The 24,941-nt window shown below is 42.1% G+C and overlaps 1 protein-coding gene across 6 annotated transcripts in view; it reads right to left on the bottom strand.

Annotated features, from left to right (window-relative positions):
* Nucleotides 1-24,941, bottom strand: part of rasal2 (RAS protein activator like 2) — a 90,876-nt gene that overhangs the window by 61,663 nt on the left and 4,272 nt on the right. For 2 of the 6 annotated variants that reach the window (XM_020462623.2, XM_020462624.2), the window contains exon 1: nt 4,008-4,792. The exons of 2 other annotated variants lie outside the window; for them this stretch is intronic. In XM_020462623.2, coding sequence (XP_020318212.1) covers nt 4,008-4,527 — 520 coding nt within the window. In that variant the 5' untranslated portion in view covers nt 4,528-4,792. Of the gene's footprint in view, nt 1-4,007; nt 4,812-10,191; nt 10,349-24,941 lie in introns of those variants that run through there. 2 more of the 6 variants (XM_020462627.2, XM_020462625.2) reach the window with 2 other exon arrangements.

The following is a 24,941-nucleotide window of genomic DNA, read 5'->3' as shown; positions in this document are numbered from 1 at the left end:
CATACAAAAGCAGGGGTGTGCAGTTTCCCCTCCACATGCAGCAGGCCCTGCCTTTATGAGGCTGCTGCTGTTCCTCCCACTGTGGCCCCCAGGTCAGCAACCACAACTTCACAGCACTCACAGAGCAACCAACCTTTAAAAGGGTCATATTTTGGGGCGGAAGAAGCCCACAGCAATCTAATTTAGGTTCAACACATCACAGAACAGGCGAGCGGCACGAGACAAACTGAATCCTTTTAGTTCATGCACGTGGATGCATATGGTTTCATTATCGTCCAATTAGCATTAGTTTTAATTCATTTTCATGAGAGGCCTCCTCCGACCGCTTGTTGTGAGTAATGCAGGCAGGCCTGGGGGAAGTACTGTGAATCGACAATGAGGAAGCCCACATGTTGTTTACTCTACCAAGGAGAAGTAAAACATCAAATGGAGAGCACTTTCAGTTACAGGCTAGTACAACTGGCAGTAGGCTCCATGGAGGCTTCCTAACATGTATGTTAAAATGTTTGAGAACATTGCTGCTTAATGAGGATGGATTAACGCCCCCCCCCCACTAACTATTTTCCTCATATCTGAAGGGTATTGTCGGTATCAAAGCCAAAACCTTTTTTCAGCCTAACAACCTAGTAATCAATTCGGTAAACTTCTGCCTACGGTTTAGTATGAAATGTAGCTGTAATGCTGAATCGGCATTGGCACGCACTACACTCTTAAACTCTTGATGGTTACTAAGCAGCGGCCATTAACCATCCTCTGAACTTTGAGGCATGTCACTTCTCCCATCTATTCGCAAGGCCCGTCACTAAGAATGCAGTGGTTACTTAACTTTACCACATCTGGGTGGATCCAAAGAATTTTACTGGAAATAATTATCACTGAATGACGAAATAAAGGCTAATAACGCAATTGAATGAATGTAATCAAATTGTTGCTTACTGAAACTCCAAGTCATCCAAACGTTGTAATACATTACTAGCAATAGCCTACCTTCGTGTGGTCAACTAGATGATAATTTCACAGGCAATGTATATTAGAAGAGAGTTCTGAATGTTCTTCGCCCAGCATACACCCCTCCAACCAGACATGCTTTATCTACTCATTTGCTGGATGCAGAGTTCTACAGAGTTCAAGAGAAGGTCAAGAAAATGAAAGAGATGGCAGACTGTATTGCAATCCTCTCTGATGAGTGGTCAAATGTTTGTGGGCAAGGAATAATTAACTACATCATCTCCACCCCTCAAACAGTATTCTACAAGAGCACAGACAAGAGACAACAGAAACACCGGTCTCTACATTGCAGAAGAGCTGAAGGCAGTCATCAATTACCTTGCACAACAGAAGGTATTTGCACTGGTGACATGAAGGCTGCTTGGTCTAAAGTGGAGGAGTCCTACCCTCACATCACACCCATTGGCTGTGTTGCTCATGCATTGAATCTGCTCCTCAAGGACATCATGGCACTGAAAACAATGGATACACTCTACAAGAGAGCCAATGAAATGGTTAGGTATGTGAAGGGTCATCAAGTTATAGCAGCAATCTACCTCACCAAGCATGCTGGCAAGAGCATCCTGTCTGGTGTAGAGATCAACAAGGCCCATGGTGTCATCACTACCGTGTCTCGCCACCTTTGGCCTGGATGAGGGAAATGTTCTTGGAAGTCTGGCGAAGTACATTTCCAAGCAAGGGATTTGGGATGGAGATGCAATATGGCAGTCGTGCCAAACATACAGTTGAAGTCAGAAGTTTACATACACTTAGGTTGGGGTCATTAAAACTCGTTTTTCAACCACTCCACAAATGTCTTGTTTACAAACTATAGGTTTGGTAAATTGGTTAGGACATCTACTTTGTGCATGACACAAGTCATTTTTCCAACAATTGTTTAGACAGATTATTTCACTGTATCACAATTCCAGTGTGTCAGAAGTTTACAAACACTCAGTTGACTGTGCCTTTAAACAGCTTGGAAAAATCAAGAAAATTATGTCATGGCTTTAGAAGCTTCTGATAGGCTAATTGACATGATTTGAGTCAATTGGAGGTGTACTTGTGGATGTATTTCAAGGCCTACCTTCAAACTCAGTGACTCTTTGCTTGACATCATGGGAAAATCTAAAGAAATCAGCCAAGACCTCAGAAAAAAAATTGTAGAACCACAAGTTTGGTTCATCCATGGGAGCAATTTCCAAACGCCTGAAGGTACCACGTTCATATGTACAAACAAGAGTACGCAAGTATAAACACCATGGGACCACACAGCCGTCATACCGCTGAGGAAGGACATGCGTTCTGTCTCCTAGAGAAGAACGTACTTTGGTGCGAAAAGTGCAAATCAATCCCAGAACAACAGCAAAAGACCTTGTGAATATGCTGCAGGAAACAGGAACAAAAATATCTATATCCATAGTAAAACAAGTCCTATATCGATATAACCTGAGAGGCCGCTCAGCAAGGAAGAAGCCAAAACCGCCATAAAAAAGCCAGACTACGGTTTGCAGCAGCACATGGGGACAAAGATCGTACTTTTTGGAGAAATGTCATCTGGTCTGATGAAACAAAAATATAACTGTTTGGCCATAATGACCATTGTTATGTTTGGAGAAAGAAGGGGGAGGCTTGTAAGCCGAAGAAAACCATCCCAATCGTGAAGCACGGGGTTGGCAGCATCATGTTGTGGGGGTCTTTTGCTGTAGGAGGGACTGGTGCACTTCACAAAATAGATAGCGTCATGAGGATGGAAATTGATGTGGATATATTGAAGCAACATCTCAAGACATCCGTTAAAGTTAAAGCTTGGTCGCAAATGGGTCTTCCAAATGGACAATGACCCCAAGCATACATCCAAAGTTGTCGCAAAATGGTTTAAGGACAACAAAGTCAAGGTATTGGAGTAGCCATCACAAAGCCCTGACACATTGAAATCCTATAGAACATTTGTGGGCAGAACTGAAAAAGCATGTGCGAGCAAGGAGGCCTACAAACCTGACTCAGTTACACCAGCTCTGTCAGGAGGAATGTGCCAAAATTCACCCAACTTATTGTGGGAAGCTTGTGGAAGGCTACCCGAAACATTTGACCCAAGTTATACAATTTAAAAGGCAATGCTAACAAATACTAATTGAGTGCATGTAAACTTCTGACCCACTGGGAATGTGATGAAATAAAAGCTTAAATAAACCACTCTATACTATTATTCTGACATTTCACATTCTTAAAATAAAGTGGTGATCCTAACAGACCTAAGAGAGGGAATTTTTACTAAGATTAAATGTCAGGAATTGTGAAAAACTTAGTTTAAATGTATTTGGCTAAGGTGCATGTAAACATCTGACTTCAACTGTAAGTTATTTTGATTATTTTTTATAAATTTGCCAACATTTCTAAAAACCTGTTTCCCTTTGTTATTATGGGGTATTGTGTCGATTGATGATTTAAAAAAATGTATATTTACTCCATTTTAGGCTGTAACGTAATAAAATGTGGAATAAGGGAAGGAGTCTGAATACTTTCCGACTGCACTGTAAAGAGGATATAACAGAGGGGAGGAGGAACTGCGCCGCTTGAGTGACGGGGCGGGAGTTGGAGTGTGTGGGAAGCAGCTGCAAGAGAAGAAAACTATAAGTAAAGTATAAAAACGGACGTTACACGCAGCGGGTGGCGTTTCAAAAATATTGCGTGCGATATGGATCGCTTGCAATATGGATACTGACAATGTCAACATTGTGATTTCAATGTGAATTTGATTAATTGTGCAGCCATACTTGGTGCAGCAGTTAGGCTATTTCAATTTCAAATTAATTGCAAACCCTTTTAAAACACTTTAGGTCATCTAATCATTTTGTTACATGTTACTCATGTAATGTATTGGGCTTAAATAAAAACACACCACTCAAAATAAACTGTAGAGTAAACTCAAATGAGATGTGCCTTCAGAAGGAAGGTCTCTTACTCTCTTGCACACACGCACACACGCACAGAGAGAGAGAGATGGAGCGCTCTCCTACCAGGCACTTGGTTCTCAGGGTCAGTCTCATCCTTGATGTTGAGAATCCTACTGATCCTCCGCGATACAGAGGAGAACAGGCCGTGGACAAAGGGGCCATTTTGATCCTCCCCGTCTGAGAGCCCCTTCCTGACTGCAGTCTTATCTGTACTGCTGCCAGCCCCTGGCTCTGATACAGACCTGTGGTAGGGAATCAGGGAGCGCAGTGACCGCAGCCTCTCCTGTCCACTGTGCTGCTCCGCAGGTCCAGTAGTACTGCTGGAGGTGGTCTTCCTTCCGGGGAGACTCAACACCCTGAAGTGGATAGGTTCCAGTGCACTGTGAGCTCTACTGTCCAACCTGGCAGAAATCCTCCAGTCGTAACCGTCCAGTGGCTTCTCTGGAGTGGACTGGGAAAGCTGCTTCGGCCAGGGTTTTCTGTAATGGTGCCAGTGGTAAGAACCATCCATGCCAAATTGAGACTGAGTAGGTCTCTGACTTAAATGTCTGCTGTGGTCTGGAGACTCTCTCGGTAGACTCATTATCAAATCCAAACAATGAGTCAGTAGATCAAATCTTGCGTGAGCAAAAACACAGATTAAAGCCAGCGAATGGCTGCTCAACCTGATGGTTGGTTGACAGCTGTGAGATCTTTTAACTTACAACAGCGACCATTTCTTTGAGTAGTAGTAATGCGCCAAACCCTTGAGTAGAAAATCTATTTAATAAAAAGGTAGACCACAGGTTCCACTCAAACTATAGTTGAGTAATAAGTCGAAGGTCTGCGAGTTCAGTATCTTGCTCACTGGCTGATAGTGGCCTTCCTGGGAGGAAGTGGGGTGTCAGACGTATAAGTAAGCTTCCTTAAGGCCTGTCCAATCAGATGCTACTATACTGTAGGCCTCAGGTTGTGGTTTTCCGTATAAACAGTTACGATTATTTATTTTTTTAGCCCGGTCTTTGTGCTCGTTAAAAAAATTGAAAGGACTGTTTCTTTATCGTCATTACGGCCCCATGATACGCATATGAACTGTTCATAGACGTCAAACACTCAAGGGCTTGGCGAGATTTCTCAAATCATTGGATGTGCCATTAAAATGTACATTGTGTAACTTACAATATTAACGCAACAGTCTAGAGAGCATACATAAGCAACATATTTCTGCAATCTCTGTGCTACAAAAAAATAATGGTGTAATTTAAATGTTTTTCTTCTGCCATTCACTGGAGTCCATCACACATTTCAAATGTAAGTGTAAAGAAAACCTCCAGAGTGGTTTTCAGTTGTCTGGCACAAATAACCAAAGCACCACTTGAGAGTTAGAACAAAAAAATGATCATGCCTTTTGACATTTAAGTAATAAAAAAATGAAGAGCAGACTTAGTAAGTAATTTAGACAAAATGAATGGATTGTCACCCAGAGGGGGTGCCATTAACACCGGGGACATAACAGTATGCATGATGAGGACAGTCTGTCAATGGCTGCTGAAGAACCACATACACCCACATGCTCATCAAGTTGAGAGTGAAAAGTGTAGAACTGGCAACTCCACAGTGAAGTGGTCCTGAAAATTAAATGGGCAGATTTCTTGTTGAGCGGATGGTCAGGAGGATGGAACGTAATTACAAAATATTTTTAGACTGCAAATTGACCGCAAGAAGCCCAAACAGATATCAGATTTGACTAAAACATAATCATTCCAAACCTTGCTTACATTTGTATACAATCACATACTGTACATCTCTATTATGTATGGGAATACTTTGGAAGAGATTTCCAAAATGTATTTGCTGGTGTTTTTACAGTCGTTTATGTCAAACAATAAAAAATATAAAATTATTGTATTTTTTTTTCCTCAGAAAACATGGAGGCTGCTCTAACGGAATGGCACAGTGTCATAAATATGCATGGGTCGTCTTAAATGCGGTGCCCTAGCTGGGCCCCAGTCCTCTGTGATCAGAGAGGAAATGGGAGAGTTGTCCCACTGGGGGCTATGCTGGCTACAGGCCATAGCACCTCATTTTGCCTTGGTCATCAGGGCTTATTAGAGTGCGCATCACTATCAGGGACAGAGATGGCAGGATCCAGCGCAACTTAAAAACCACCACAGCAAGACTGCTTTAGTTTTAAAAGAAAGAAAAGCATGGCTGTCTCAAATGGCTCACTATTTCCTTTGTGCACTACTTTTGACCAGAGCCTTATGTGCCCTTGTCAAAAGGAGTGCACCATATAGGGAATAGGGTCGGGGCACGGAGTCCATGTGACCCACATGCTTGTGTCGTGCAATAAGGCGGTAACCAGGTGGCAAAGCTGAGCAACAGTCACCATTATTCATCACATCTAGGTCAGTGCTGACTGCTGTGCTGAGAAACCAAAAGCCTAAGATGCAGAGCAGGGGAGTCCCACTAGGGATGTGTTCAAAGTGTGAATGTGAGAATTTAAAGAGTCAGTGGTAAGAGATGGACAATTTCCTCATCACTGCTTCCTGTGTACTTGAGGGGGGAGGACCCAGCAGCCTCTCTGTCAGAGACTCCTGTGGGTGTCACAGCCCCTCCTTCCCTGACAGTGATGGTCTGAGACTATCCTGTAAAAACAGCTTTGAACAACAGGACTGCAAATATACATTATATAGGTGGAATGAGCTGGAGAACAGTTTGGTATTTTTGGGATATTTTATTCATGGCCTGTGCTACCAAAGCAGCGATGTTCCTAAGTAAATATATATACTGAACACAAATATAAATGCTACATTTATATGAAGAAATCAGTCCCTAATCTATGGATTTTCACATGACTGGGAATGCAGATTGGTCACAGATATCTTAAAAAATTTAAAAAATGTGCCTCACAAAAGGGCCTCAGGATCTCGTCACGGTCCTCTGGTATATATAAATTGGCATCGATAAATTGTGTTCGTTGTCCATAGCTTATGCCTGCCATACCATTACCGCATTGTGGTGGTGAGGTTCTCTGTTGACATTAGCAAACCGCTCGCCCACACAACGCCATACACATGGTCTGAGGTTGTGAGGCCGGTTGGACGTACTACCAAATTCTCTAAAACGACATTGGAGGCAGCTTAGGGTAGAGAAATTAACATTCAATTCTCTGGCAACAGCTCTGCCAATTGCAAGCTCCCTCAAAACTTGAGACATCTGTGACATTGTGTTGTGTGACAAAACTGCACATTTTAGAGTGGCCGTTTATTGTTCCCAGCAGGAGAAATGCTTTAAGGGCCAAGCTTCCTGCCATCCAGGACCTATATAATAGGCGGTGTGAGAGGAAAGTACATAAAATTGTCAAACTCCTGTCACCCAAATCATAGATTGTTTTCTCTGCTCCCGCATGGGAAGCAGTACCGGAGCACCAAGTCTAGGTCCAAAATGCTCCTTAACAGCTTCTACCCCCAAGCCATAAGACTGCTGAACAATTAATCAAATGGCCACCGGACTATTACATTGACCCCGCCCCTGTACAATGCTGCTACTTGCTGTTTGTTTATTATCTATGCATAGTCAGTTCACCCCCACCTATACAGTGGGGCAAAAAAGTATTTAGTCAGCCACCAATTGTGCAAGTTCTCCCACTTAAAAAGATGAGAGGCCTGTAATTTTCATCAATGTTCAACTATGACAGAGAAAATTAAGAAAAAAAATCCAGAAAATCACATTGTGGGATTTTTTATGAATTTATTTGCAAATTATTGTGGAAAATAAGTATTTGGTCACCTACAAACAAGCACGATTTCTGGCTCTCACAGACCTGTAACAACTTCTTTATCAGGCTCCTCTGTCCTCCACTCGTTACCTGTATTAATGCCACCTGTTTGAACTTGTTATCAGTATAAAAAGACACCTGCCCACAACCTCAAACAGTCACACTCCAAACTCCACTATGGCCAAGACCAAAGAGCTGTCAAAGGACACCAGAAACAAAATTGTAGACCTGCACCAGGCTGGGAAGACTGAATCTGCAATAGGTAAGCAGCTTGGTTTGAAGAAATCAACTGTGGGAGCAATTATTAGGAAATGGAAGACATACAAGATCACTGGTAATCTCCCTCAGCCTGGGGCTCCACGCAAGATCTCACCCCGTGGGGTCAAAATGATCACAAGAACTGTGAGTAAAAATCCCAGAACCACACGGGGGGGGACCTAGTGGATGACCTGCAGAGAGCCGGGACCAAAGTAATAAAGCCTACCATCAGTAACACACTACGCCGCCAGGGACTCAAATCCTGCAGTGCCAGACGTAATCCCCCTGCTTAAGCCAGTACATGTCCAGGCCCGTCTGAAGTTTGCTAGAGAACATTTGGATGATCCAGAAGAAGATTGGGAGAATGTCATATGGTCAGATGAAACCAAAATATAACTTTTTGGTAAAAACTCAACTCGTTGTGTTTGGAGGACAAAGAATGCTGAGTTGCATTCAAAGAACACAATACCTACTGTGAAGCATGGGGGTGGAAACATCATGCTTTGGGGCTGTTTTTCTGCAAAGGGACCAGGATGACTGATCCGTGTAAAGGAAATAATGAATGGGGCCATGTATTGTGAGATTTTGAGTGAAAACCTCCTTCCACCAGCAAGGGCATTGAAGATTAAACGTGGCTGGGTTTTTCAGCATGACAATGATCCCAAACACACCACCCAGGCAACGAGGAGTGGCTTCGTAAGAAGCATTTCAAGGTCCTGGAGTGGCCTAGCCAGTCTCCAGATCTCAACCCCATAGAAAATCTTTGGAGGGAGTTGAAAGTCCGTGCTGCCCAGCAACAACCCCAAAACATCACTGCTCTAGAGGGGATCTGCATGGAGGAATGTGCCAAAATACCAGCAACAGTTGTTGAAAACTTTGTGAAGACTTACAGAAAAGTTTGACCTCTTTCATTGCCAACAAAGGGTATATAACAAAGTATTGAGATAAACTTTTGTTATTGACCAAATACTTATTTTCCACCATAATTTGCAAATAAATTCATTAAAAATCCTACAATGTGATTTTCTGGATTTTTCTTCTCATTTTGTCTGTCATAGTTTAAGTGTACCTATGATGAAAATTACAGGCCTCATCTTTTTAAGTGGGAGAACTTGCACAATTGGTGGCTGACTAAATACTTTTTTGCCCCACTGTATGTATAAATTACCTCAACTAACCTGTAACCCCGTACACTGACTCGTTACCCCCTGTACATAGCCTCTTTATTGTTTTGTTATTGTGTTACTTATTTTTGTACTTTAGTTTATTTGGTAAACATTTTCTTAAACTCTTCTTGAACTACACTGTTGGTTAAGGGTTTGTAAGTAAGCATTCCATGGTAAGGTCTACACTTGATGTATTTGGCGCATGTGACAAATAGTTTGATTTGAGGTCACCTAGTCAGTCTGTTATGGAAAGAGCATAATGCTTTGTGCACTCAGTGTATATATAGGCCTAAAGATCATCAAAAACCTACCTTAATAGCTAATCACTTTCTAATAGCCTAGAACATTGGGCCAGTAACAGAAAGGTTGCTGGATCGAATCCCCGAGCTGACAAGGTAAATATCTGTCCTTCTGCCCCTGAGCAAGGCCGTTAACCCACCGTTATCCGAGCGCCGAAGATGTGGATTTCGATTACGGAGCCCCCCCCCCCACGCAATTCAGAAAGGTTGGGTTAAGTGCGGAAAACACATTTCAGTGGAACGCATTAAGGTGTACAACTGACTAGGTAGCCCTCTTTCCCTTACACATAGGCTACAAGCACTTCTATTCACGTTGAACTCGTTTCCATGGAGAGTCACTCAATTTGCATAGGCTGGCAAAGGATGTGAAAATGTAAGCACAAAGAAGCATCACATCATCTTTTCAAGTTAGTAGAGCTCACCCCAGACATAACCAATCGAGCAAGATATCTGTAATGGCAAGTGTTCAGATAGCCTTTGGTTTGGACAGCACACATTCGAACCTCATTACTTACTATCAACACCTGGAATATGAGTGAGAGAAATCATTTACCTCCAATGCTCAACACCACAGGGCAATGACAATGGCAGGCATAAAAATAACCCCTCTAAAAATGGGTATAAGAGCAGTGGCAGGAAGTTAATAGAATGGAAGCGAGAGAGAGAGAGAGACAGCGTGAGGGGTAGCGTGAGAATCTCTAGTGAGCGACAGCAACCTGTTCTGTTGACAGTTGTTGCCTGATAACGGTTACAGACCGACTTACTATTCCAGTCCCATAACTCGTCTTCCGGAGGCTCTGGCTGCTGCCACTGTGACGTATGGGAACATAGTGTCTCCGATCCCGAGCACAGGAAAAATGACATTGGGCCTCCGGAATGGCTTTTTCCAATGGCCACTTTGTCGTCTTTATTTGTCCCTGTCCTGGCGGAAATCAGGACTGGACTCAGGACATAAGAGAGCATGAACATCCCCCTGATCTAAAAATAGCACTTTGCCATTAAGAGGGCAATAAATCAGACCATGAAGGGAGGAAGGAGGGGGGGTTTATAGGGCCCTATAAAATATGTGGAATCACAGAATCCAGACATTAAAACAGATTTCAAAGATGTACTGAACTTAGTAGGAAATCAACTAAATGTATTGAATTTATTAGAAAATTAATGAATTTGCTTTCGATTATCAAAAGACATGACAAAATGCGTCAGTGAGAGATTTGTATTTTCTTTCAACTTTCTGAAGAGGCAACAGCACAGGAAAGCCCCCGTTTGTCCACCACTTTGTGTAGGCGTTAGCGATGATGCAAATGTATGACAACTGTCTTCTGGTAGTTGTTAAGGCATTCCCAAAACCCTTCCCAATTAAATGTTAACTACAAAGTAGCCTATACCTACCTGACAGAATGATAAATCGGAAAGCTGGAAAAACAAAACCAAAAAAAAAATGATTTTATAGGACCCTAAGTTTATGGGGACACGGTCTTGAAAAGTTCCCCTCAAAATACTACGGCGTCTGTGTTCCAAATGGCACCCTATTCCCTATTTAATGCACTATATAAGGAAATAGGTTGCCATTTGGGAGACAGCCTCTGTCTGGAGCTGGCGGGCAGAACTATAACGACTAGGGAACTGTGTCTGGCAGTGTTCAATGTTCCAGGGTTATGGTATTTGACACCACAACCAGCCAAGAGTCGTTCAATTATTTCCCTTCATGAGAGGAAAAATGGTTTGATGCTGTTATAATAACCCTAAATAGTTGCGTATAATGATTATCCCACCACTGGAATTCAACAGCTTTTTTTTTTTTAAGTGGTCTGAGAAAACCAACTCAATCGGTACACAAAACTAGCTGAAGTCATCCTCTTAACACATGAGCAGCCTTAGTTCCTAACCCATGTGTTTTTCCACTCACCAGGGGGACAAAAGCCTGAAATAGACTAACATTTATTTTTGAACAGCACAGGTTAGTTTCTTGTTTTGTTTCGGAGGGGATATCCTGCCTCTGTCCCCCATCCCAACCCCCTCATGACAGCATGGCTGCCACATGCAGCAAGCTGGGGTGGGACGGATGAAAACAGGGAACTTTCCATTTCCTCCTCCGCTCTGCTGAGCAACTGTAGGGTGGTTGGTCATACAATGCTAGACGTAGGCTTAGGACTCGATTCAATCCATGTCGTGGAAGTTCAGTGCTATAGCGCGATTGAAATGTAAAGGTCATTTCAGATTGAGCTGACATATGCAGCGTTTCCCGGGAACGCTGGATCATTGCCTTTACATTTATAATCAAGCTGTAGTGCTGAACTTCTGCGATACGGATTGAATCGAGCCCCTAATCTCCCCATCACTCTTCTGCACACACAAAAAAAAAAACATTTCAAACCCATTATGGTGCTATTCAGTTGTGTTTGCCTCTTGTTTCTAGATAGCACAACTTTTGCAGCACTGACCTTGGCTTGGCAATGGAGAGAGGACTGATCTTCCAGTTCAGGGAGCATTTCTCTCCTTTGTTGAAGATGACCAATGAACCATGTCTCCTCTCTCCTAGAGAGGAGGGTTTCTATCCTCACAATGAAGCAGAGGTTCATATCTAGCCTATTAGCGGTCTACCAATAAATGTTAGAACTATATTATGTTATCAAATACAATTTTATATTCATGAATTTGGAATGAGCGGCAGGAGGAGGGGACAAAGAAATAAGAGGTTCAGACAAATTTGTATTTCAAATGGGATGGTGACTTGACAAGGACAGGGTACTGAACATTTTTTTGATGATAGGGATCCTCTAGCCCTAAACAGATTAGGTCACAAGATGACAGATCCAATCCTCCATGTAGACACTAGGCTTATACATCCCTGTATGGTGTGTCATGTGTGAATAAGCTGAAAAAGACAAGGCAGACTCCCACAGGCCCAATTCAAAATGAATCTATTGCTTCTACACCTGCATTGCTCGCTGTTTGGGGTTTTAGGCTGGGTTTCTGTACAGCACTTTGAGATATCAGCTGATGTAAGATGGGATATATAAATAAATTTGATTTGATCAGAAAAGCTGCAGACAGCCGTAGAGGTTATCACCTGGCCCTGTTGAACAGGCTCCTACCATACGATCAGATGGTGCTCTAATACACTGCCAAATATCCTTAAGCGCTTCAGTTGCCAAGTTGCCTGCTGCTACTGAACAAACTGAATTGAGCCACCCTTCCCTGCACTCCTGACCCTTAAGCAGGATTTTCAACAGCCATTTATTTCTGCCTCACTCGGTCTTGACAAGCCTCCTTCGCCTTGCAGAGCACCGAGGGGTGATGTACAATTGAAAAAACATCATCAGTAATTTTATGCTTAGAATGAAACAGTCAGCGTAAATAACTCACAAAGAGGAAATGTTTCCAGGCGGATTATATCATGTCATAATATTTAGCAGTGCCTGGGCTTGTAATTTTTTCAACAAAACATGCACAAAGTAGTGGAAAAGGAAGATGTGGATGTATTCTTAGCTATGAGTTTCTTTCATCAGTAGTAGGATTAGAGGTCAACCGATTAATCGGAATGGCCGATTAATTAGGGCCGATTTCAAGTTTTCATAACAAATCGGTAGTCAGCATTTTTTGTAACCTTTATTTAATGAAGCAAGTCAGTTAAGAACACGTTCTTATTTTCAATGACAGTCTAGGAACGGTGGGTTAACTGCCTTGTTCAGGGGCAGAACGACAGATTTCTACCTTGTCAGCTCGGGGATTCAATTCAATGAAATAATTTGAAGAATCCCAAATATATTTTGATTTGTTTAACACTTTTTGGTTACAACATGATTCCATGTGTGTTATTTCATGGTTTTGATGTCTTCACTAATGATGGGCTTTGAAAATCCAACTGACATTTTCTCCTGTGGTGCTGACCTGTTGCACCCTCTACAACCACTGTGATTATTATTATCTGACCCTGCTGGTCATCTATGAACGTTTGAACATCTTGGCCATGTTCTGTTATAATCTCCACCCGGCACAGCCAGAAGAGGACTGGCCACCCCTCAGAGTCTGGTTCCTCTCTAGGTTTCTTCCTAAGTTCCTGTATTTCTAGGGAGTTTTTCCTAGCCACCGTGCTTCTACATCTGCATTGCTTGCTGTTTGGGGTTTTAGGTTGGGTTTCTGTACAGCACTTTGTGACATCAGCTGATGTAAAAAGGGCTTTATGAATAAATTTGATTGATTGATTGTAGAATCAAAGAAAAACCCTTGAATGAGTAAGTGTTAAAACTTTTGACCGGTAATGTAGACCGAGATAGAAATGTATTTTGTGACATATTGTGTGGTGGCCCTACTAGCAGTGACTTTGCTGATAACTACTTGATTGAGGAAAAATTTACTTTAGTATGACTGAGATATGTGGTTGTCCCACCTAGCCGTCTTCAGATGAGTTCACTAACTAAGTCGCTCTGGATACGAGCATCTGCTAATTGACTAACATGTCAAATGCTACCCTGATTCAACCTTAGGTCCCAAGTGGCAGTATGGCACCCTATACATTTTATAATGCACTACTTTTGACCAGCAGGTGATACCAATATCATATATGTCAATTGTATATCCATATTGCAGCAATATGACAGCTTAGGTTCTAGGATACAAGGAGGTTGTTTTTAATTTAAATGCATTGAATGCACAGAATGGAGAGTAAGTGGGTAGACAGTTATTCAGTCATTGTTAAAGACAAAATGTAATAACTGACTGGATGATTAATTTATATGACAGGCTGTATTGAATGAATGGGTCGAGAGCCATTTCATCTCTCCTGTCTGTTTCAAACACCTTTGGAACTGTGAGATGAATCAGGGCAAAGGATTGAGGCTTCCATGCAGTAGTTTGATTAGGTAGATCCTGGGATACTAACGCTTCTCTTGTACACTTCACCCTAAACACTGCTCACGTTGCAGCTTTACATAGAGGGATCTTTCATAACATTTTTACCTCAGTCAAACCCTTAATGTCATAGCCACATGACATCTATCATTGACGCAGACAGCACTCTGTGTGGTGTGTGACAAACCGGAACCTTTGAGTTTTCACTTGCATTGACACCGATGGAGGACAAAGAAAAGGTGATTCAGAAGCAAATGGTGGATTTATCTCGGAAATGTGCAATGCTGCCCAGGTATAGGCCAACTTACTGTAGGCTGTTCATTTGATATCAGAACTAAGACAAAAACATTTAAGCTTATCCTTCAAAGACCTGGAATTAGATCAAAAACAGGATGGGGACTTCCTGTGTTTTCAGGTAACGCCTGTAATCCCAGAATGTTGTCTTGCAGCCAACTAGTCTGTGTCGAAGGAAAGGGTGGATGATCTGTAGATACCTGCCCTTTTCTGCATTCATACTTAGGGAGTTCATCGACCACTGGTCTTCTATGAATTGGAATACAACTCTGTCTAAAAACAGAAGGCCATATGGGCAAATAGCTCCTCTATGGACAACATGTGAATTACTGAGGACAAACTACAGACAACAAGCTGGCAGAAATGTGATTGGTTCAGTTTCATTCCCTTTATTTAAACCATTGTTTAAACTGATAATTTGGGTAGGTAAATAACAAAACAATGCATTGTTAGAAGAGAGGGATTCTAAAATAAATCTGTATTAAGCCTAAACTACAGCTAGATGTTATTGTAGTAATTCACTTCAAAGCCTATACGTTCTTCCTCAAATGAGGCTTGGATGAATTGAATATGAGAATGGATGAATATTCCTGTCAATATCAGTTACTAACAGATAAACCCTTTCCTCGGTCTTCAGTCAAACTTTAATAGGCTTATGCGCAATACCCTTTCTCTGGTTAATGCACTTTTTCCAAAGGATTTAGGCAGGGCACCACAAATCCTTACTAACTAATCCTAATCCATATGGTGCTGTTTGAGATTCAGGGACGGCAATTGGATGGAGTTACACAAACTAAACGCATAGGCCTAGAATCTGAAAGCTAGGCTACTTTAACAACATGTGTTCCCATAACTGGAAATTGTAATTGTTCTTGTTCTGAGTGTTTACTAGCCTAATTGAAGAAATTGTAGACAGCTGCTACGGTGACCCTGAGTGCCCTATGAGAGGCAGCCATGACAACCAGTCTTTCAGCCTAAATAGAACTACATTTGGCAGCTCAGTCCACATGCAAGAACTAAAAGGCATAATCGTTCTACCATACCTTGCCATTCTGCCCATTCCACTGTGGCCAAACTCAGTCCTTGGGACCCCAAGGGGTGGACGTTTTGGTTTTTGCCCAAATCATTACGTTTTGATAATTTGATTCAGCTGTGTAGTGTTCGGGCAAAAATCTAAACGTGCACAGAGTTTGGGAAACGCTGGGCTAAACATGGGGTAGCTACTCATTTAACAAAAATGGCTAAATAGCATAAAAGTCCAATTATTCCCCAGAATCACAGATCTTCAGCCGTCAACCAACTTAAGCGAGAATGTCACCTAGGCTATTACATTTTTTTATTTATTATAATGACTTTACTCAAAATGTAGTTTACTTTGCTTATGCTTACACTGGGATCAGCCAGTCTGCATTTTTATAGAGTTATTTCAGCATTGGAACGCAGTGACGTTCGAACACTGGTGCATGTTGCTCTGGAATCCTGGCCACTGAGGTCATTCACAGAGTTGTCTGCTTACATCACAGCTCCGGCAAGTCACTTGAAACAGGCAGGGGAGAGAAGGGAAGTGGCAAACATCCTAAGAGTGCTGGAAGTCAGAGACAGGGCTACTGCTGTCCATGCGCCACAGTACAATCAGACTATTCACTATAGCTAGGCTAGTCTAAAACTCAAGTTCTCCAAACCAAAAAAAAAAAACAAATCTAAAGCTCACCTACGTACTCAACTGTTGACACATTCAATTAGGGCTGTGATGGTAATTGAAAAACTGACAGTTATGGATGAAGACCGCCAAGAAAATTAAAAAAACGTTTAAATTGGCCTATATTCATTTATTTATTTGTATTTACTTAATTTTCAGGAAGATAAACTTGAACTAATAGCTCAGTGTTTACTCAGGATTATAAGCAATTGTTTTGTTAATTTAGTCTGTCTACATCTCTTTTTTCTAACTGTCGTTCGATGCTCGAGCAGCGAATCCACTAGATGCATGTGGGTGTAGAAGTGCTAGCCGATTGGCTATGGCACCTTATTGCCATTTTTACCATAGTAAAAAAAATATATATATATATTTTTTTTAATGGTTTGATATGTGGACTTTGTTTTATACAACACACATTTTCATTGCTTGCTATTAAATAAATCTGTCTTTTAAAAAAAGGGTGGATATGTCTGACTATTCATTAATTATGCAACAGCAGTCGACAAGGTTGTTCTGGCTCTGAAGCCTATAATGCACTAATGTGTCAAATGGACAACGCACCAATCCTGTCCAACCTGGCATGGTATAATTTGATGTGGAATCTTTCATTAAATGTATAGCCTAATCAACAATATATAGGATATGAATATGTTTTGTGTGTTTGCTTCTATTTTAATGATTGTGATAGTATGAAGATGAAATGTACATAGAGATGTTTCCCCTTTATACTTTGCTTGTCTATTATCGTCTACCCTACTTTCAGAAACCAAAGGTAGGTCTAGGTTTTTTAATATGTTTTAAGGAAAGGATAAATATTTGCTTGTGTCTGACATACTCTGGTGGCTTTGATTGACGGGTCCTTTTACTGGGGAGTGCGTGTGTGAGTTCGCTGATTATCTCTATAGGCCTATATGTCCATTCAGAATGTTTTCCAAAGTAGCCTGTCTGGACTCTCTCTTTAATAAGAATCAAACGCTCCGGTCATGATTTAATCTTGTAAAAGGCCCATTTTCAGTAAAGGCCCTTTCTCACCAAGTCCATTATTTTTTTCCAAATAACTAGGAAGAAAAAGAATAAGAGAACACGTCTTGTTTATGACGCAGGTTCACACCAGTTGTGAAATATCATCAATTATTTATTCAAAACTGGTTAACAGATGCAAAAATCAAACCCATCTACCTGGGATACTACCACTGACACTGACGCTGACAGGTCTATGGGTTCGTTGTGTGAATCAATTCATTAATTTCTCTCTGCCTGTTTTTTACGTTTGCAATGCATCAGTGCAGCAAGGTATCAATTTAGCCTATGTAATCACATCCCACCAGAGCTAGGCTACATGTCGCTCCCGCCATTCAAACTTGTAGTCCATGTTATATTCATTGAGCAGGCAAGAGGTTTGATCGATGCTTTTCTCCTCGAATAGGCCTAGTATATCGTTTTCCAAACAGCTCGAAATAAATGTCAAAATACACTACAGTTCAAAGGTTTGGGGTCACTTAGAAATGTCCTTGTTTTCCATGAAAACATACATAAAATGAGTAGCAAAATGAATAGGAAATATAGTCAAGATGTTGACAAGGTTATAAATAATGATTTTTAATTGAAATAATTAGTGTCCTTCAAACTTGTCTTTCGTCAAAGAATCTTCCATTTGCAGCAATTACAGCCTTGCAGACATTTGGCATTCTAGTTGTCAATTTGTTTAAGTAATCTGAAGAGATTTCACCCCATGCGTCCTGAAGCACCTCCCACAAATTGGATTGGCTTGATGGGCACTTCTTAAGTACCATACGGACAAGCTGCTCCCACAACAGCTCAATAGGGTTGAGATCCAGTGACTGTGCTGGCTACGCCATTACAGACAGAATACCAGCTGACTGTTCTTCCCAAAAAAGTTATTGCATAGTTTGTAGCTGTGCTTTGGGTCATTGTCCTGTTGTAGGAGGAAATTGCCTCTAATTAAGCGCATTCCACAGGGTATGGCATGGCGTTGCAAAATGGAGTGATAGTCTTCCTTCTTCAAGATACCTTTTACCCTGTACAATTATCCCACTTTACCACCCCCAAAGCACCCCCAGACCATCACATTGCCTCCATCATGACAGATGGCGTCAAGCACTCCTCCAGCATCTTTTCATTTGTTATGCATCCCACGAATGTTCTTTGGGATCCAGACACCTCAAACTTAGATTAGTCTGTCCACAACAATTTTTTCCAATCTTCCTCTGTCCAGTTTGTGCTATTTTGCCTATCTTCTATTTTTATTGGCCAGTCAGAGATATGGCTTTCTCTTTGCAACTCTGTCAAGAAGGCCAGCATCCCAGAGTCATCTCTTCACTGCTGATGTTGAGACTGGTGTTTTGTGGGTACTATTTAATGAAGCTGCCAGTTGAGGACTTGTGAGGCGTCTGTTTCTCAAACTAGACACTAATGTACTTGTCTTCTTGCTCAGTTGTGCACCAGGGCCTCCCACTCCTCTTTCTATTCTGGTTAGAGACAGTTAGCGCTGTTCTGTGAAGGGAGTTTTATTTTATACCTTTATTTAACTACGCAAGTAAATTAAGAAGAAATTCTTATTTTCAATGAAGGCCTAGGAACAGTGGTTTAACTGGCCTAGGAACAGTGGTTTAACTGCCTTGTTCAGGGGCAGAACGACAGATTTTTACCTTGTCAGCTCGGGGATTCGATCTTGCAACCTTTCGGTTACTAGTCCAATGCTCTAACCACTAGGCTACCTGCCGCCCCAGTACAGAGTTGTACGAGATCTTCAGTTTCTTAGCAATTTCTCGCATGCAGTAGCCTTCATTTCTCAGAACAAGAACAGACTGATGAGTTTCAGAAGAAAGTCCTTTGTTTCTGGCCATGTTGAGGCTGTTTTTTATTTATTTCACCTTTATTTAACCAGGTAAGCTAGTTGAGAACAAGTTCTCAAGTTCTCATTTGCAACTGCGACCTGGCCAAGATAAAGCAAAGCAGACAAAGCAAGACACAGACAACAACAGAGTTACACATGGAGTAAACAATAAACAAGCCAATAACACAAAAACAGTCAATGACAGTAGGAAAAAGTCTATATACAGTGTTTGCAAAAGGCATGAGGAGGTAGGCAATAAATAGGCCATAGGAGCTAATAATGACAATTTAGCAGATTAACACTGGAGTGATAAATGAGCAGATGATGATGTGCAAGTAGAGATACTGGTGTGCAAAAGAGCAGAAAAGTACATCAAATAAAAACAGTATGGGGATGAGGTAGGTAGATTGGGTGGGCTATTTACAGATGGACTATGTACAGCTGTAGTGATCAGTTAGCTGCTCAGATAGTTGATGTTTAAAGTTGGTGAAGGAAATAAGTCTCCAACTTCAGCAATTTTTGCAATTCGTTCCAGTCACTGGCAGCAGAGAACTGGAATGGAAAGGCGGCCAAACGAGGTGTTGGCTTTTGGGATGATCAGTGAGATATACCTGCTGGAACGTGTGCTACGGGTGGGTGTTGTTATCGTGACCAGTGAACTGAGATAAGGCGGAGCCTTACCTAGCATAGACTTATAGATCACCTGGAGCCAGTGGGTCTGGCGACGAATATGTAGCGAGGGCCAGCCGACTAGAGCATACAGGTCGCAGTGGTGGGTGGTATAAGGTGATTTGGTAACAAAACGGATGGCACTGTGATAGACTGCATCCAGTATGCTGAGTAGAGTGTTGGAAGCCATTTTGTAGATGACATCGCCGAAGTCGAGGATCGGTAGGATAGTCAGTTTTACTAGGGTAAGTTTTGCGGCGTGAGTGAAGGAGGCTTTGTTGCGAAATAGAAAGCCGATTCTAGATTTGATTTTGGATTGGAGATGTTTAATATGAGTCTGGAAGAAGAGTTTACAGTCTAGCCAGACACCTAGGTATTTATAGTTGTCCACATATTCTAGGTTGGAACTGTCCAGGGTGATGATGCTAGTCGGGCGGGTGGGTGCGGGCAGCGAACGGTTGAAAAGCATGCATTTGGTTTTACTAGCGTTTAAGAGCAGTTGGAGGCCACGGAAGGAGTGTTGTATGGCATTTGGAGGTTAGTTAGCACAGTGTCCAAGGAAGGGCCAGATGTATACAGAATGGTGTCGTCTGCGTAGAGGTGGATCAGGGAATCTCCCGCAGCAAGAGCGACATCATTGATATATACAGAGAAAAGAGTCGGCCCGAGAATTGAACCCTGTGGTACCCCCATAGAGACAGCCAAAGGTCCGGGCATCATGCCCTCCGATTTGACACACTGAACTCTATCGAAAAAGTAGTTTGTGAACCAGGCGAGGCAGTCATTAGAAAAACCAAGGCTATTGAGTCTGCCGATCAGAAAAAGGTGACTGACAGAGTCGAAAGCCTTGGCCAGGTCGATGAAGACGGCGCACAGTACTGTCTTTTATCGATGGCGGTTATGATATTGTTTAGTACCTTGAGCATGGCTGAGGTGCACCTGTGACCAGCTCAAAAACCGTATTGCACAGCGGAGAAGGTGTGGTGGGATTTGAAATGGTCAGTGATCTGTTTATTAACTTGGCTTTCAAAGACTTTAGATAGGTAGGGCAGGGAAGGATGGATATAGGTCTGTAACAGTTTGGGTCTAGGGTGTCACACCCTTTGAAGAGGGGGATGACAGCGGCAGCTTTCCAATCTTTAGGGATCTCGGACGATATGAAAGGGAGTTTGAACAGGCTGGTAATAGGGGTTACAACAATGGCGGCAGATAGTTTTAGAAAGAGAGGGTCCAGATTGTCTAGCCCAGCTGATTTGTACAGGTCCAGGTTTTGCAGCTCTTTCAGAACATCTGCTGTCTGGATTTGGGTGAAGGAGAAGCTGGGGAGGCTTGGGCGAGTAGCTGCGGGGGAGGCAGAGCTGTTGGCCGGGGTTGGAGTAGCCAGGAGGAAGGCTTTGGCCAGCCGTTGAGAAATCGATCATCATGGATTTATCAGTGGTGACCGTGTTACCTAGCCTCAGTGCAGTGGGCAGCTGGGAGGAGGTGCTCTTATTCTCCATGGAATTTACAGTGTCCCAAAACTTTTTGGTGTTAGAGCTACAGGATGCGAATTTCTGCTTGAAAAAGCTAGCCTTTGCTTTCCTGACTTCCCTGAACAGTTGCATATCGTGGGGACTATTCGATGCTATTCCAGTCCGCCACAGGATGTTTTTGTGCTGGTCAAGGGCAGTGAGGTCTGGAGTGAATCAAGGGCTATATCTGTTCCTAGTTCTGCATTTTTTGAACGGGGCATTCTTTTCTAAGATGGTGAGGAAATTACTTTTAAAGAATGACCAGGCATCCTCGACCGACGTGATGAGGTCAATATCCTTCCAGGATACCCGGGCCAGGTCGATTAGAAAGGCCTGCTCGCAGAAGTGTTATAGGGAGCGTTTGACAGTGTAGGGGGATGGTAATTTGGCCGCGGACCCATAGCGGATACAGGCAATGAGGCAGTGATCGCTGAGATCCTGATTGAAAACAGCGGATGTGTATTTGGACAGCAAGTTGGTCAGGATAATGTCTGTGAGGGTGCCCATGTTTACATGTTTACGGATTTAGGGTTGTACCTGGTGGGGTCCTTGATGATTTGTGTGAGATTGAGGGCATCTAGCTTAGATTGTAGGACTGCCGGGGTGTTAAGCATATCCCAGTTTAGGTCACCTAACAGAACGAACTCTGAAGCTAGATGGGGGGGGGGGGGGGTCGATAGCAGGCAACAACATTGAGAGACTTATTTCTGGAGAGGTTCATTTTTTGAAGTTAGAAGTGGAAACTGTTTGGGTATAGACCTGGAAAGTAAGCCTGCAAAGTTCTGTCATACTCCTCCCCCTTTGGCAGTTCTATCTTGACGGAAAATGTTGTAGCTGGGTATGGAAATCTCAGAATTGTTGGTGGCCTTCCTAAGCCAGGATTCAGACACGGCAAGAACATCAGGGTTGGCGGAGTGTGCTAAAGCAGTGAGTAAAACAAACTTAGGGAGGAGGCTTCTGATGTTGACATGCATGAAACCAAGGTTTTTCCGATCACAGAAGTCAACAAATGAGGGTGCCTGGGGACACGCAGGGCCTGGGTTTTACTCCACATCACCCGAGGAACAGAGGAGGAGTAGGATGAGGGTACAGCTAAAGTCTATCAAAACTGGTCGCCTAGAGCTTTGGGGACAAAGAATAAAAGGAGCAGATTTCTGGGCGTGGTAGAATATATTCAGGGCATAATGTGCAGACAGGGGTGTGGTGGGGTGCGGGTACAGCGGAGGTAAGCCCAGGCACTGACTGATGATAAGAGAGATTGTATCTCTGGATAAGCTGGTTATAATGGGTGAGGTCACCGCATGCATGCGTGGGAGGTGGGGCAAAGGAGATAGGGGTATAATGAGTGGAACTAGGGGCTCCATTGTAAACTAAAACAATGATAACTAATTGTTGAGGCTGTAATCGAACCCACAAATGCTCCAGATGCTCCAGATACTCAACTAGTCTAAAGAATTGCTTCTTTAAAATCAGAACAGTTTTCAGATGTGCTAACATAATTGCAAAATGGTTTTCTAATGATCAATTAACCTTTTAAAAGGATAAACTTGGATTAGCTAACACAAAGTGCTATTGGAACACAGGAGTGATGGTTGCTGATAACGCGCCTCTGTACGCCTATGTAGATATTCCATTCATCTTTTCCTGTGGCAGTCCTCATGAGAGCCAGTTTCATCATAGCGCTAGCTGGTTTTTGCGATTTCAAAGTTCTTGAAATTTTCCACATTGATTGACCTTCATGTCTTAAAGTAATGATGGACTGTCATTTCACTTTGCTTATTTGAGCTGTTCTTGCCATAATATGGACATGGTCCTTTTCCAAATAGGGCTATCTTCTGTATACTACCCCTACCTTGTCACAACGCAACTGACTGGCTCAAATGCATTAAGTGGAAAGAAATTCCACAAGTAACTTAACAAGGCACACCTGTTAATTGAAATGCATTCTAGGTGACGACCTCATGAAGTCGGTTGAAAAAATGCCAAGAGTGTGCAACGCTGTCATCAAGGCAAAGGGTGGCTACTTTGAAGAATCTCAAATATAAAACATACATTTGGATTTGTTTAACACTTTTTTGGTTACATGATTCCATGTGCTATTTCACAGTTTTGATGTATTCACTATTATTCTACAATGTAGAAAATAGTGCAAATAAAGAAAAACCCTTGAATGAGTAGGTGTGTCCAAACTTTTGACTGGTACTGTATATATAGGCTACTCGTTCAAGAGCTAGAGAGAGGGGGAATAGATTGGCCAGTGGAGATGCATGAATTGCGCAAGAAAGGAACACTGAAGAAGGCAGAGAGATGTGTCAGTTAGAAGATAATTAATATATTAAAACGCATCATTCGTATAGCCTATATAATAGACTACATATTATAGACCTCCTAAAATGAATCTAGGCGACAACCTGTGCTATAGGCAAATGTAAAAGGCAAAAAAAAAAAAATACATCTGCTTGATTGGTCCTTTTAAGTAGGTGGGTGTGCACGTATGCGCTCACAAATTCTCTATGTCCATTCAGAAAGTTTCCTAAAATAGGAATAGCCTGTCTGGACTCTAATCAGACAAAAAAAAAAGTGTCTTGTTGCAAGGTCAGCATATGTGTGAGGAATAACAGGTGCCAATTTCCTCTCTTATTAAATGGGGTACAACTAAATGAAACATAGCCAAGCTCCTTAAATGATTCATCCTATAGGATGCATAGCTTATATCCTCATATTTTCAGTCTATTGGTAATAGTGAAGTTGCAGAGAAAAGCCATGTTTCTTTTGAGTCTGATCTGCGCCAATCCTCCCCACACCGGTTGTTTGTGGCCGTGTACATTGGCCTGGCCAATGTACAATGGCTTGGCCGTAACCTCAAATTCCAAGACCATCACAGCCCGACTTTCTAACCCTAACCCCTTTCTAACTTTCTAACCCTAACCCTAACCCCAGGTTAGCGTTTTTTGGTCATGAATCTTGTTCTGGAGGTAGCTCTGCAGGGGTCACTAGCTAGCACAGCCACAAAGTCATACATTCAGATTTTAAACCTAACCTTAACCACACTGCTAACCCTAACGCCTTAAATTAAGACAGTCTCATTTTTGTTTTCATAAATGTTTACAATATAGCCAATTTTGACTTTGCTGCTGGCCTAGGCAGAAAAAAAAATAATCACTCAGTTCTGCCTCCAGAACAAGACTCATGACAATAAACATCAACCAGTCTTTTTTAAAGCCAAGATTAAAATTATTAAAGCCTGTAATTTCTCAGACAACAACCCAATGTTGTTTGAGTCATTGAGGTATCTGATGTTATCACTGACTCATCCTAGCCACTGAAAATCATATCGACACATTATCTTGGCCTATTCATGGATTACTGAACATGTTGTTAACTGACCCCTTAACATCAAGTTTCTTTCCCAGGATATTAACAAATAAAACTAAAAATAGGCCTGTTAGAACATTCCCAGGATTCCCTCAAGAACAACTACATCCATTGAAAACATAACTGTGCTGAGGTCAAAATATTCAATTTTCATAAAGAAAAAGCTCTCTTCCAGTCAATCTTCAAGTAGGCAGCATATTAACATGACACTGTCAACAACATCATTATGCTTCTGTTCTCCAATGTATCACTCCT

This window comes from Oncorhynchus kisutch, linkage group LG27 (genome assembly GCF_002021735.2).
Source record: "Oncorhynchus kisutch isolate 150728-3 linkage group LG27, Okis_V2, whole genome shotgun sequence".
NCBI lineage: Eukaryota > Metazoa > Chordata > Actinopteri > Salmoniformes > Salmonidae > Oncorhynchus > Oncorhynchus kisutch.
This window is presented reverse-complemented; position numbering and strand designations above follow the sequence as displayed.